Source organism: Nelumbo lutea, chromosome 3 (genome assembly GCF_056320005.1).
Source record: "Nelumbo lutea isolate HS-2025 chromosome 3, American lotus-T2T, whole genome shotgun sequence".
NCBI classification, from domain to species: domain Eukaryota; kingdom Viridiplantae; phylum Streptophyta; class Magnoliopsida; order Proteales; family Nelumbonaceae; genus Nelumbo; species Nelumbo lutea.
The window spans coordinates 96,168,115-96,181,868 of NC_142686.1; the positions used below are offsets into that span (position 1 = coordinate 96,168,115).

At 37.5% G+C, this 13,754-nt stretch overlaps 1 protein-coding gene across 2 annotated transcripts; it reads left to right on the plus strand.

Moving 5' to 3' along the window:
• The first annotated feature begins 1,116 nt into the window (after positions 1 to 1,116).
• LOC148867013 (protein MEI2-like 2) lies at positions 1,117 to 12,998 on the plus strand. 2 transcript variants are annotated; one of them, XM_088979643.1, is made up of 13 exons: positions 1,117 to 1,549; positions 2,868 to 2,909; positions 3,090 to 3,233; positions 3,318 to 3,787; positions 8,147 to 8,305; positions 8,403 to 8,519; positions 8,635 to 8,786; positions 9,764 to 9,855; positions 10,042 to 10,993; positions 11,104 to 11,188; positions 11,303 to 11,371; positions 11,654 to 11,830; positions 12,257 to 12,998. In XM_088979643.1, exons 2-13 carry the CDS (start codon positions 2,879 to 2,881, stop codon positions 12,383 to 12,385), a joined length of 2,577 nt encoding a protein of 858 aa, XP_088835769.1. In that variant the 5' UTR covers positions 1,117 to 1,549; positions 2,868 to 2,878; the 3' UTR covers positions 12,386 to 12,998. The 2 variants fall into 2 exon arrangements, with proteins under 2 accessions (XP_088835769.1, XP_088835768.1); XM_088979642.1 differs by having other exon boundaries at positions 1,121 to 1,549; positions 8,147 to 8,317.
• Positions 12,999 to 13,754: the final 756 nt, after the last annotated feature.

The window sequence follows — 13,754 nt, forward strand, 5'->3', positions numbered from 1 at the left end:
TAGTATAGACATATGTTAGGTAATTAAAATATATGACATATAATATATAAGTCGAGGTACAACTCGGGTTGATCCTAAGTTAGCTTTAAACATTGCTTTGGGTTTGGATTTTCAGGCAAGGCCCATTCAAATTTTTGACAAAATCCCAACTCGAGCTTGTCCAAACAGACTTAGATAATTTGGTCACATGTATAAAAGATCATCAACTTCATAACTCAAAAGGTGATTTATTACAAATTCAAGGGACAAAGGGCTAGGAATAAACAAAAAGGATATGGATAGAAATAATAAGAATGATTTAAGCATTAATAATTTATTAGTATATATGAATTTAAATAGAACCGATTGGCAAACAAAATTCATATAAACCAATCCTATATAATTGAGATTTTTTTTTGGGTGGAAATATAATTGAGATAAGGTATGAATGATGATAATGATGATTAATACATTATATAAATATTTATATTAATTACCTTAAATAATTGATCGGTTGGATTCAATGTACATTGGATATTGAATCCAATTCTCTAACTGAATTTTAATTCAAATCTTACTTGATTCTATGCAAATTAGCTCCCTTTGCACCCCTAGCCATCTGTCTCTACTCTAAGAGGCAAATTAGTTGCTTTAGGCTTCACTTTTGCACTAGTACAAATGAAATTGCATTGCTTCTTTGCAAAAATTATTGCAGTTGCGGCACTAAGATGAGAAAAATCTCCTTACGCAACTGATTGCCTTTCATTTAAGTTAATTAGACAGTTATTGAAGATAGTTTGATGCGTTAAAGCCTATGGGCCTGTATTGGTGAGGTGAGCCTCGCACTGGGGCCCACATGTCAAGCTGATGTACTTTATTATGATTAGCTAGCTAGCCAAGTATCTCTTGGTTACCTTGGACGATGGCTTACGTAAGCTTTCTGCCACGTGTAAGTCAATGGGTGGTGTAGAGATTCCTTCGCTAGTCTCAAGTTATCAGACAAATTGATGATAGTGGCATGACTGTAATTTACGTAAAAGGCAGGGTGTAAAAGCGACCATCCCTGAAAATAATCGACCAATTTTTTTGTCGTCGTTTTGTAACCCAATTTTAATCTGGTTTTTGGAGCGGGGGCCAGGTTGTGTCAACGGACGCCAAACTGGATTCAAATACAGTTGAATCTCCGACCCTCGAAGGAGAGAGGAGAGAGAAAGGGAGTCCCTTCCTCAGAGCTTCTCTCAATCATTCTCTCTTCTCTTCTTCCTCCAATCATATATTTCTCTCTCTTCTCTCTTTCTCCCTCACTATTTCCGGCGAGGGAGCACCCAGTAGAGGAGTAGAAAAAACAAAGAATCTCGCTTCTTACGTGAATTTCCCTCCTTCTGTCTCTCGATTACGACGAGATTTCCTTCGAATCTCTCGAATATCCATCTGTAATGGCGTTCTTTCGACTGTTCGTCCTCCCAATTTAGGGTTTCATTAACTGAATTCTTGATTTTTCTGTACTGATTCCTTTAGCCTGTCCCGGAGCTTGGAGTCCGAGGGGTTGCTCACGAGTGATCCATTGGGGGTAGGCGATCTTTGCTTTCCTTCTTTCTTTTAGAGATTTTTACTGGTTCTTGATTGGTTAATCGTGTATTAATGCAAAATTCCGTTAGTTTGACATGTTTGTTGGGGAGTTTAAATTTGGTTCGGTTTGTGATCGGTTCAACTGTTATATAAAGTAGTGATCTGTTGGCGTGAAACAGCGAAGGGCAGGGGCAAAGGTCGTGTCTTTAATAGTTCGCAGGGGAAAAAAAGATCCTTCTTCGGCTGATGAAGTTTTTTTAGTTTTCTTATGATTATTTTTGCTGGAGTTGTGGTTTGCTGAGCTTTTCTGATACTATGAACCTTACCGTGCAAACCAGAGACTGATTGAGCTTATGATGAACATAAGCTTCCTGCTCTTCCTATTTTCGGTCTCCTTGTATTCTGCTTTGTGTTGCTTGTAATTTTGTTTGCTCCTACTTTCTCTGGTTCTAAGCGGATGGTTTGTTCAGGCTACTTTTTTTTTTTTTTTTTTTCTTTTTTTCAATTCTATTTAGTTTTCTGGTTGTGTATCATAGGAATGTTTTCATCCGACTCGGTATCCTCCAGAACGTCGGTCCTATGTCCCAACTCCTGAGAAACCGCCATTTCCTTCGCGCGCTTCTACAAATGTGATTTGTCCTTCATCTTCGAAAAAAATTTAGTAGCTTTTATATTTATAAGTAGCGAATTTTTTTTTTGAAACAAGATTTTGTCTTCGGGGAAGCCCTTCAATTTGAATTGAGATATCGGTTGTATCTCATCTCCATGACTAAATTTCTCGGTATAACACTGTTCTGAATGTGGTTTCAAGTGCAATCTTGGGTTTCCTGAATGCTAACCTTTTCAGAACTTAGCCACCAACTGATCCTAAACCTCATTCTTTGCTCGAGAATAGGCATTCTTTCTATCTAGTGTCTTTGTAATGTCTACAAGGAAGTCCTGTATAGTTAGTTATGTTTATCAATGTCAGGTCTAATATTTCTCTCTCTATATTCATTGATAAAAAAAATCTATCAATGTGGTATAATTACAAGATGGAATGAAAGCTTCATCCTTTGCAGTAATTTCTTCTGTGGGTTCACAAAGAGAATATTTTTCCATGTGAATTGCAAAATTAAATTTTAATTTATGTGCATGATAGTTATCTTTCATATCATAGTTCATTTCTGTGTCTTTTCCCCTTAGCTCTTGATGGTATACTTACACAATGGGATATGAGCTTCATCTTTAGTAGTATTATATTCACTAATTGGATCCGTGAAATGGTTGTCAAAGAGACATCTGACATTGGGGGTATTTCATTTTATTACTATTTGCAGAAGTCAGTGGGATGGAGCAGTCTTCAGATCATTCATTCTCAGGTAGTTTTATGTGTCTTCTATGTTTCTTTCTAGTGAGGAGTCTTTTCTGTTTTCCTCAATTGATATTATACAACATATACATGCAGATGCATGCATGTCAATGAGTATAAAAGATAAAATCATCAAATTTATGTATACATGCTTCTTTGGTCTATTACTTATTCTTGTTGTTTGTTGCAGGTCCTTCCATGATACCATCAGTAAATATTCCTCAAAAAGTGAGAAGTGGTGCATGGGGGATTCCATCTGGATCTGCTGCATATAATGCCTCAAGTGATGCTAGCCTCTTTTCATGCTCATTACCTGTTCTTCCACATGAAAAGTGTATGTTCCAGCTCTCCCCTGAAGATGCTATAGAAAACTATGTATCATAAATGAATTTTCAACTTATTATTTGTCAATGTGCAGTTAACTTTGCAGATTTGGAACATGGGGGTCAATCTGTTGATGATGCCTCATCCACCTTAAATAAGCTACATCAAGATGTGGAAGGTAAGGATCCTACTGAAGATGTTGGATCACATGCAATAGGAAGCCTTCTACCTGATGATGAAGATGAACTCTTAGCTGGCATAATGGATGATTTCGACCTTAGTGGGTTGCCTAGTCAATTGGAGGACCTAGAAGATTATGACCTTTTTGGAAGTGGAGGGGGTATGGAGATGGATTTTGATCCTCAGGAGAGTCTCAGTATGGGTATGTCAAAGGTAAACTTAAATGATGGCATTGCTGGCAATGGGGCTGCTCAGTATGGTCTTCCGAATGGTGTTGGAACTGTTGCTGGGGAGCATCCATATGGGGAACATCCCTCTAGAACACTCTTTGTGCGCAACATCAATAGTAATGTTGAAGATTCAGAACTGAGAAATCTGTTTGAGGTTAGTGAAATGTTGTTTCAATTTGGTTGTGGCAACTTTTGTTTTTGCCATTAGTTTCTTCTTTTTTATTGCTAATGAATAGAGTTTCTATTTCCATACTTTTTTTTAGTGGTTGAAGGTTTTCTCCTCTTATTGTTCTTGCTACTGCATTATTCTTTCTATGAGGGGAGAGTTTTTATTCAAAGGTTCACTTGATCCCAGGGAAAGAAAATGGTTTGTAACATTACAAATTGTTGGGCCTTATATCAGGTTTTAATTCCTTTTTTTCGTTTTATTGCCTTCTGTGTTTTTGCTCACTGACTCAGGCAAGGCATTTTCTTAGTGATAAAGAGTTGAAAAGGGAATCCCCACCTTTGATGATTTCAGTAACAGGAACAGTATAGGCTAATTCTTAATAAGGAATTACAACATTCTTCCTAAAAAACCTCCAAGTAATCACCCAATGGTGACCAACTGGCGCCAATAACTGACTACAGAAATTCATAAATTTTCATTGCAGACATATGGTAGAATCTTTGCAACACAATTTAGTTAAATAGATATGATTAAAGAGTCTTAAGTTATAGATCTCATAGATAAATTATTCAGTCTTCTCAAATGGTTGTTAAACATTGAGATTAATTTTCTTTTGTCAAGGAAAGATGGAATTTTGGTTGGAACTTGGAATATTTTTTATGGGTAATTGGGTAGAATTTCAGTTAGGACATATGCGTTGGATACCTTTAGGGAAAATATAACTTGACTACTGAACTGCAGAGATGGTCTGAGCCTGAGGTACTCTAGAACATATATCCAACCCTTGTATTCTTCAGAAAAATCCACGTAGTGGCAGCTGTTTTTCTAATGGATCACATGTTGAAACTTTTTTCCAATGCAATTTTCATGACTCTGATGTCCTTATAGGTTTTTTTGGCATGTCCTTACAGCCTTTTTGCTTTCCCTCCTCTTGTTTGTATTGAATATGGGACTATGGGGATGTCTCAATCATCATGTTCATATTCATACTCTTAACATGATTGACTTACTGCATTTAGTAAGAGAAAAAAATAAGAGAAAATCTGGAAAAAGTTATAGAACTGAAGAAGGCATAGAAACACGGTCATTTATATCAGATGAAACAGCTGATGTATCTAATTAATTTTGTAACGTTAGATCAACCCTTGTGAACTGCCTGGTGCCAATCTGGGACTTGGGGTTGGAAAAAAATGGTTATTGAATCATAGATGATCTTGTCAAATAGGTTGAATGGAGCAGATCTTGTAAATAATTTAGTAAAACCAGAGATTTATCATTTATCAACAAAAAAAAAAAAAACCAGAGGTTTATGGATGTGGAGGGAAGAGAGGAAGAGTGAGAGATGCGTGCTTTTTTGGGGTGAGGGGTGGCAATGGGCAGGATGGATGTGGGTTGAGCTTCAATCTATCCATCTAATCTGTTAACACATTAATGACCCATTTAAATAAAATTAAATGGCTAGAACCCAACCCAAACCCACCTTGACCCAATCCAACTTGCCCAACACATTAACCTTGTAATGTGTTGCATGCATCACCTTGTGCCAGTGTGCCTTGCACTTTGGAAGTAATGAGGTCTAAATCTTGTGTTAAGTTGGCATTTGGAGGAAAAGACAATTGCTATTTAAAGATCTAATGAAGTATGCTACAGAGTTGGAAGTAATGGAAGATCAAAGTTTCCAGAGGTCCATAGTGCTTAGATACTTAATTTAGCATGGATCTCTGTTACAGGTTGACAATGTTAAAGGGGAATTCAGTAATGACTAACTTTGTGGTTGAGATTTTATGCGTTTCACATTCTAACAAGGAAATGAAAGATCCTAATAATTGGGAACTTCATTTCATGGTAGGTTTCTGGCATAAACTGCATGACAAGTAATCCTTACACAGGGAGGAAATGGAAAAATTACAAGCAGGTAATGTTTGCTGAAACTAGGGGTACAACTTGGACAGCCTTGGATTGACAATTCGTTAATCTTGAACAGTAGAAAATCTTCAATTTGGGTGCCCTAGTTGCACCCCAATCTGAAATATGTTCTGCACTTAGGTGGCTGAGTATTAGATCTTGGATATAGGTCAATATGCATCAAGACTTCCAACTGTTCTCATTACTGCATTCATACTCAAGCTGTTGATGTATGATGTGTCTACTTTTTGTCTTTGTCAATCCTGGCCCAAGTGGGTGTTGCTTGACAGAATAGTATGTTTGTACCATAACGAGCAAATGGTGAAATTCATATGGGAAGGCTTTGTTCTACATTTAGAAACTCATTATTTGCTGGTATATATATATATATATATATTTACTTTCTCTTTAGCTGTGTCTTCATATATTTTCGCTTACTCTCATTGTGCAAGCATATAATGCATATTGCAAGATTAGTAGGCGGATTTGTGTGTGATCCCTAGAAAATATTGGGTATACTAGGACTCTTGTAAATTTTAACCATCCCCAGTTCAAAATTTCTTTTTTTTTTTTGATAAATAACATCAATTTCATTAAAATAATGAATAGATACAAGAAGATCCCCTTAGAGGCGTGAGGATCTGCCTCTCCAAACAGCAAATACACAAACTACAACAGAGAAAACATGAATGTTGAATTTAAAACAATAGTTACAATTGTGACCAGAACAATGTTTCCCTATTTATCCCTTGTTTTGCCAAGACATCAGCAAAAGCATTAGCTGATCTCCCAACCCATTGTACTGTTATAGGCTTATTTCTTGTCAGCCATTTACATTTTCAACTCATTTTTGTAGCCCCAAGTGACATCCTCCGGATTATTTAGCCAGTCCACCACTGTCTTAGAGTCTCCTTCAATCAGAAGCTGCTCCACGTCCACTTCTTTTGCAAGAAGTGTTCCTTTTATTGCAGCTAGCAGTTCTGCCCAGATAGAGTTCCCAACTCCTAAAGGGCCAGAGTAGATTAAGACAACCTCTCCAGCCTCATTCCTCAGTACACCTCCCATCCCAGAGGGACCTGGGTTACCCTGTCTACTCCCATCAAAATTCAGCTTCAAAGAACCAAGAGGAGGGGGGACCCAGCCAGTCACTGCCCTTCCCTTGTAGGAGGAACAGCTTGCTACCAACTTCCAATCCTTCCAACAATCAGTAAAAGTAAAATGGTTAAATAATTCTAGAGTCTTTAACCAATGTAAAGACCTAGACAAAATGCAGTCCTTTAAGGTTTGACTGCTTCTTCCTTTTTCTTGGAAGATTCTGGCATTCCTTTCTTCCCATACTGTCCATAACAACCTGCTCGTGAGCATCTCCACATTTTCCTTCCTCTTTTATGGGGCCAAGAGAAGAAAGAAGGGTTAAAGATTGTGCTTACTTCTGCTGGCATATCCCAACTAGACCCAAACAAGATAGAAGCCAAGCCCAGAGCTCTGCAGTGACGCTACAAGATAAAAATAGATGATTACAATCCTCACCATGAGATCTGCAAAGAATGCACTAGTTTGGTGAAATAGAAAGGATGGGTCTTCTCTTTTGTAGGTTGTCCATCATGTTTACTTTACCATGCCACACTTCCCAACACAAAGCCATAACCTTGGGGGGGACCGGCCTACACCAGACTTCTTTGAAAGGGAAACTCTGATGAGAGGGAGATTGGCAGAGGAACTTGAAAAAGGATCCACAAGAAAAAGACCCTTTGGGGTGAATGGCCCAAATCCTTTTATCAAGTTTCGAGGGATCCAACCAAACCTTATCAAGGAGACATAGAAGAGTAGACAAACATTCAATTTCCTCATCCCTTAATCCTCTACGGAAACCAAAATCCCAAGACAAAGTTGGTAAGGATAAATTCGGCGGAAGGAATTTTGAGATCACCTCATTTTTATACAAGGAAACAGAGTACAATGAAGGAAAAAGGTCTTTCAAAGGGAGATCTCCAACCCAAATGTCCTCCCAAAACTGAATAGAATTACCTGAACAAGCATCATACCTGACACAGCTAAGGAACAAGCATCCCCAGTTCAAAATTTCTTTATCTCCATTTTTTGGCATCATCACTGTTACTGCATGTTAGCCAGTTAGCATATTTCCAACCTATTTCATATTGTCGATTGCATTTTTAATTTTCCATAGAGAAGATAATTTTAGTGAAATTTTGTTCAATGAATTGGGAAAATTTCTCTTAAGCTTATAGGTTATCATTTATTTTCCAACTTCCTCTTTGTTGTTCATGTTGCAATTTCCTATTTATCATATTAAACTTGTGGCGTGATTCCTAAACAGCCCAATCATTTCTATGGATCCATGCTTATTGGTACAGAATGTTCTTTTTATTTTTCAAATTCAGATGTTAATTGATATTTTGAAATTGCTCTCTTTTGTAGCAATATGGTGCTATAAGGACCCTTTATACTGCATGCAAGCATAGGGGCTTTGTGATGATTTCTTATTATGACATCCGGGCTGCTCGGACGGCTATGCGTGCACTACAAAATAAGCCCTTGCGACGGAGAAAACTTGACATTCACTTTTCAATCCCAAAGGTTCAAAACAAAGTTTGTATTTTCAAATTAGGTTACTTTCATGTTTAATTACCATCATTTACCTGTTTCATGCCTTAACATTTTTTCCCCATGCCAGGATAACCCATCAGATAAGGATATTAATCAAGGAACTCTTGTAGTTTTCAATTTGGATCCATCCGTTTCAAATGATGATCTCCGTCAGATTTTTGGGGCTTATGGGGAAGTTAAAGAGGTGAAAAATTATTTTCTTATACACTATTCATATTTTTTTATTTAGTTTCTATTCATTTCTTCTAAGTGGTTAACCTGTGGATATTGGGTGTTTTCTTGTTTCATTAAAAGCACAGATCAGGGAGACACCACACAAGCGGCACCATAAATTTATTGAATTTTATGATGTCAGAGCTGCAGAAGCAGCACTTAGGGCATTAAATAGGAGTGACATTGCTGGGAAACGCATAAAACTTGAACCTAGCCGACCTGGTGGAGCACGCCGGAAGTGCGTAATACCCTCTCTCTCTCTCTCTTTAATACACAGACAATTATGCTTATGCACCATTTAACTTTATTATCTTTTTTGTATAGTTCCTTGACCTGTCCCTTTACCATTGCCTTGTTTTTTTATTGGATTTACCCTGCCTTATTTCCTCATTAATTCAAGTCCTTTTTTGTTTTACTGGTAAAATATTCAACATTTTTTCATTAATCATTTCAAGATTATTTCCTAAATTATTCCATTAGAATTATCAACAATTCAACATCCAGGAGCAGTGGTGGGATGGAGTGTTGTCTTAAAATGGATGGAGCAGGGTGTTGAATCCGTAGAACTAGGACCCTCCAAGTTGTTAAACTCAACTTGAATGCTTTTATCCTTTGTCAAAGTTGGGCTGTCTTTATAGTTCAAGTTAAAAACATTCTAACCATGCAAAACTAAACAGGCTGCAATATTTGAATTTTGATTATGGTAGTTATAAAATTGCCATGGTCAATAAATTAGCAGGTCAATATTTAATTGATGTGGCCAACTAAAAGCAATTGACAATGATGAGACATTTCTGTATTCAGTACCACGTTAATGAGCAATTAGATTCACACAGCTTACTTCTAAGTTGATAAAGATTTTCTCAAACATTAATTTTATTATATATTGCTTAGACAATTTTATTTTTATTGGAACAGTTGTTATTATGAATAGATGACTTGCTAAACTTCTGGATCTCTTTGTTTTTGGAAAGAATAAATTTTGCACTTTGAATTCTTCTCATTAGATGTGGCAACATTGTTTTCTTTTTTTTTTTTTTTTTATCATTATCAGTGGTTTCCATTTGCTATTTGTGTGCATTGTGTAGAATAGTGTCAAGCCACGCTGATGTTTCTTACTCTGAAGTTCTAGTCTATTGACTGTTGGTTTATTCTCCTACTCTTTGATTTTCTAGTTTACTATTTTAAAATTCAAAAGCACTGCTTTGTATTCAGCTTGATGCAGCAATTGAGCCAAGAGCTAGAACAAGATGAAACTAGGAGTTTTCGACATCAAGTGGGTTCACCAATTACTAACTCCCCTCCTGGTAGTTTCTCCTTCAATTCTTGGTCATGTTTGACCGTTTTTAATCTCTTCTTGATCCGTTGTGTTTCTTTTATTTTGTACTATTTGTCCTTTTTTTATCAGTAACTTTAAGCAATTATATTTGTCCTGTTTCTGTTGTAAATTTGAATTTTATTAAAAACTGAATTGAGTTCCAAATTTATGACAGGTAACTGGGCCCAATTTAGCAGCCCAGTTGAGCATAGCCCTTTGCAAGGTCTGAGTCAGTCTCCTAGTTTAGGAACAGTTAATCCTATGAATGGCAATCATTTGCCTGGCTTAGCTTCCATTTTGCCTCCTCTTGGATCAAACTCTATGAAGATTGCACCTATTGGTAAGGACCAGGGACGGGTTACCCATGTGGACTCTGTATTTTCCAATAACAATTCGACACATGGAACTGCCTATCAGCAATCTCATTCCTTTCAAGAGCCAACCTTGAGCCCAAGTCCTGGAACTGTTTCTTCTTTTGGTCCATCAACCTCAAATGCATCTGGTATTGGAACATTGTCAGGTCCCCAATTTCTGTGGGGCAGTCACACACCTTACTCAGAACATACTAACTCTTCTGCATGGCCAACACCATCTATGGGACATTCATATACATCCAATGGGCATGGGCAGGGCTATCCTTATTCCAGTCGGCATGGGTCTTTCCTTGGTTCATCACACCATCATCACCATCATGTTGGATCTGCTCCATCTGGTGTTCCTTTTGAGAGGCATTTTGGATATTTCCCTGAGTCCCCAGATACATCCTTCATGAGCCCAGTGGCTTTTGGAGGCATGGGTTTAAACCGCAATGAGGGTTACATGTTGAATGTTGGTGCTCGTGCTGCCATGAGTAGTGGAGTTCCTATATCAGGAAACATTTCAGAAAATGGTTCACCCAATTTCAGAATGATGTCTTCACCAAGGCTGGGTCATATGTTCCTTGGGGGTGGGCCATATCCTGGCCCTGGAACCAGCATAGAGGGTTTGGCAGAACGGGGGCGTAGTCGCCGTGTTGAGAACAATGGAAACCAGCTAGATAGCAAGAAGCAATATCAGCTAGATTTGGATAAGATCATTAGTGGAGAAGATACTCGTACTACCCTAATGATCAAGAACATCCCTAACAAGTAAGAACAGTCCTCCATGCCCTTAATTGTATGGGTGGCCCTCTTTGTTGCTGCAGATATTGAACTCATTGATTATATCCCAATTCTTTTTCTTTTTGTTTTTTCACCAGGTACACCTCAAAGATGCTGCTGGCTGCCATTGATGAAAATCACAGGGGTACCTATGATTTTCTCTACTTGCCAATTGATTTTAAGGTAATTTTGTTTTGGGGTATTTTGGAGAATTATTTATTATTTTTTTCTTTTTCTTGTAATTTTTTCTGCGCATCAGTTGATCTGCAATTGATTTATGACATTATGTGGATGCAGAATAAATGCAATGTGGGTTATGCATTTATCAATATGGTCTCTCCTTCACACATTATCCCCTTCTATGAGGTACAGGGCTCTTTAGTCTTGAATGACTTTGATGATTTTTTTTTGCAATTTATTTATATGTAAAGTTTAATGGACTGAAAATAGAAGATCTTAATTTGCATGTCTTAACGATATGATACCCTACTTGGGAGGAGAGTTCATAGCATCCTAATTCCAGTTTCCAGATAGCCTGACTGGCACCTCACTTGCCAGAAAAAGAGTTACGGGGGTCCCATTTTCTATTGTAATATGTGCATAGCAGAATCTTCTATGGTCTAACTTAGGCTTCTAATACTTGTGCAGGCATTCAATGGGAAGAAATGGGAGAAATTTAATAGTGAGAAAGTTGCTTCTCTGGCATATGCTCGAATACAGGGCAAGGCAGCCCTTGTTACTCACTTCCAGAATTCAAGCTTGATGAATGAAGACAAACGGTGTCGTCCAATTCTATTCCATTCAGAGGGCTCAGATGGTGATCAGGTAACATTAGTAATTAAAAAAACTGTTTTGTCTTGTGATATTTTGACAAAAAAGCTAATGTTTTACAAACATTTTCATGGAATGCTGAAGTTGACATCCAAATAATTTTTAAAGAACTAAGGGTCTCTCTAATTTTGGGTAATTATTTTAGGAACCCTAGGGAGGTGAAACTGCAACAGCTTTCTAGCTCTTGAGTCATAGAAAGACAAAAACAATGATACTTATGCAAATATAGGATGGTTAGCCCTTTTGTGATCTAGGGATCACCATCGTTACATCTCTCTGTTAGCATTTCTCTGCCATTTTCTTTTTTCCACTTATCCCATCTAAATGTCATGAGATTTTGTGTGTAAGCTGTGTTTTTTCCTAAAATAAGAGGTTGGATGAAGCATTCACCGACTGTTTCATGTTTTCTTGTGTTTGTAGATCATCCAAGAACCGTTCCCATCCAATACTATGAATATCCGTATCCGTCAGCCAGATGGTTCTTACATGGGGGATTCACCAGAAAGCCCTCCAAAGGGTAGCTTGGCTGAGAAACTAGAGAAGAGTTAACACTAAACACGTAGAAGGCAGCTTGCTCTCAACTCAAATGAGATGATAGCGATGAGTTCTAACTGTTGCGTAGATATTTCAAGTGTATAAAATTGGCAAGAGAAAACCCAGATAAAAAAGCAAAAAATATTGTTAATGTCTGTATCATAGGCATTTTCCACTATTTGAGCGAAGTTTGTGCCCGGAGCAATTCATAACTCACAAGAAATGCTTTGAAGGAAGAAGCAGAGGGAGTGTTTTATTTGTGTAGAGTCACAGATTGATATTTAAGGGAAGAGAATAAGGTGAAGAAGAAGCATACAGTTGAAAAAATGTGCATTCTCTCTGCTGCCAAATGCACACATCTCACCAGTTGGTGCATGACTTCTCTCTTCTTTTTTTGTCTAGTCATTGTAATGTCGAGGATGGGGTTGGATTATATTTGCAAATATGAATACGGTGTCTATATGGGGGGTACATTTTGTATTGAAGTTGAAATTTTTAGGGGTGGTGAAAGGGGCTGTTAGTAAAATTGTATAGAGGGGAGATGGCAGACCCTGCTTTTATGTTGTGTTCAATGTTGTCTTTTGAACTGTGACAAATTTGTATTTAACGAGACATTCGATTCTGTACAGATCGTGCATCAGATTTTATTGCATCATACGGGCGTATCGTATCGTATTTTTTGAAAAGATACAGTCCAAAACGTCTGTTTACAGGTGTTTTAGACACCCAACCTTTTTTAATAATAAAAAACATGTTTCAAGTTTCCCAAAAAGTCAAAATTTGAAAAAAAAATAAAAAAAAATAAAGATGTTTTGGCCGTTTTTAAGTACCAATACGATGTGGCCGATATGCGTATCGTATCGAAACTTTGAACCTTGGTTATTGTCCTATTGGTATGCGGATCAATTAAAAAAGAATACATCAAAAGGCAAGGAGAACTTCTCACCAGCCCACGTTGCTTTCATCCATGCATTTCTACCAAGGAATGATCTGTGATATCTTGGGCAAGGTTCAAAATATTAATACGCCCGATGCACCGGTAGGGGTATTGGGTGATGTCATACTGTTTTTATACATTTTTTTATTTTTCTTGAAACCGGTTTAGGGGGCCTGGTTTAAGATTCCTCCACACCTGAACTGGTCAGAACCCCGATACACCCACTGTAGGGGCGTATCGGGGAAGTCCGAGAATAATAAGGGTTCCTATGAGGATGTGCTTGGCAAATGCATCAATAAAATATGAAACAGTCTTAGTTGCGATCCTTACAGAGACCAAATACGTGCCACACTGAGCCCAAATGAGACAATTCATTTTCTGATGTGATTGTTGAGAAAATTAATTGGATGCATGATTCGGTTTCATTTGTTTATTTTTTACTTACAA

What these genes read in the sequence shown, in the direction of transcription:
- LOC148867013 (XM_088979642.1), top strand. Translation starts at nt 2,879, where the DNA reads ATGGAGCAGTCTTCAGATCATTCATTCTCAG. An exon ending in AATTACTAACTCCCCTCCTG is followed by an intron (nt 9,856 to 10,041) that starts GTAGTTTCTCCT and finishes AATTTATGACAG; the next exon opens with GTAACTGGGCCCAATTTAGC. An exon ending in ATCAAGAACATCCCTAACAA is followed by an intron (nt 10,994 to 11,103) that starts GTAAGAACAGTC and finishes TTTTTTCACCAG; the next exon opens with GTACACCTCAAAGATGCTGC.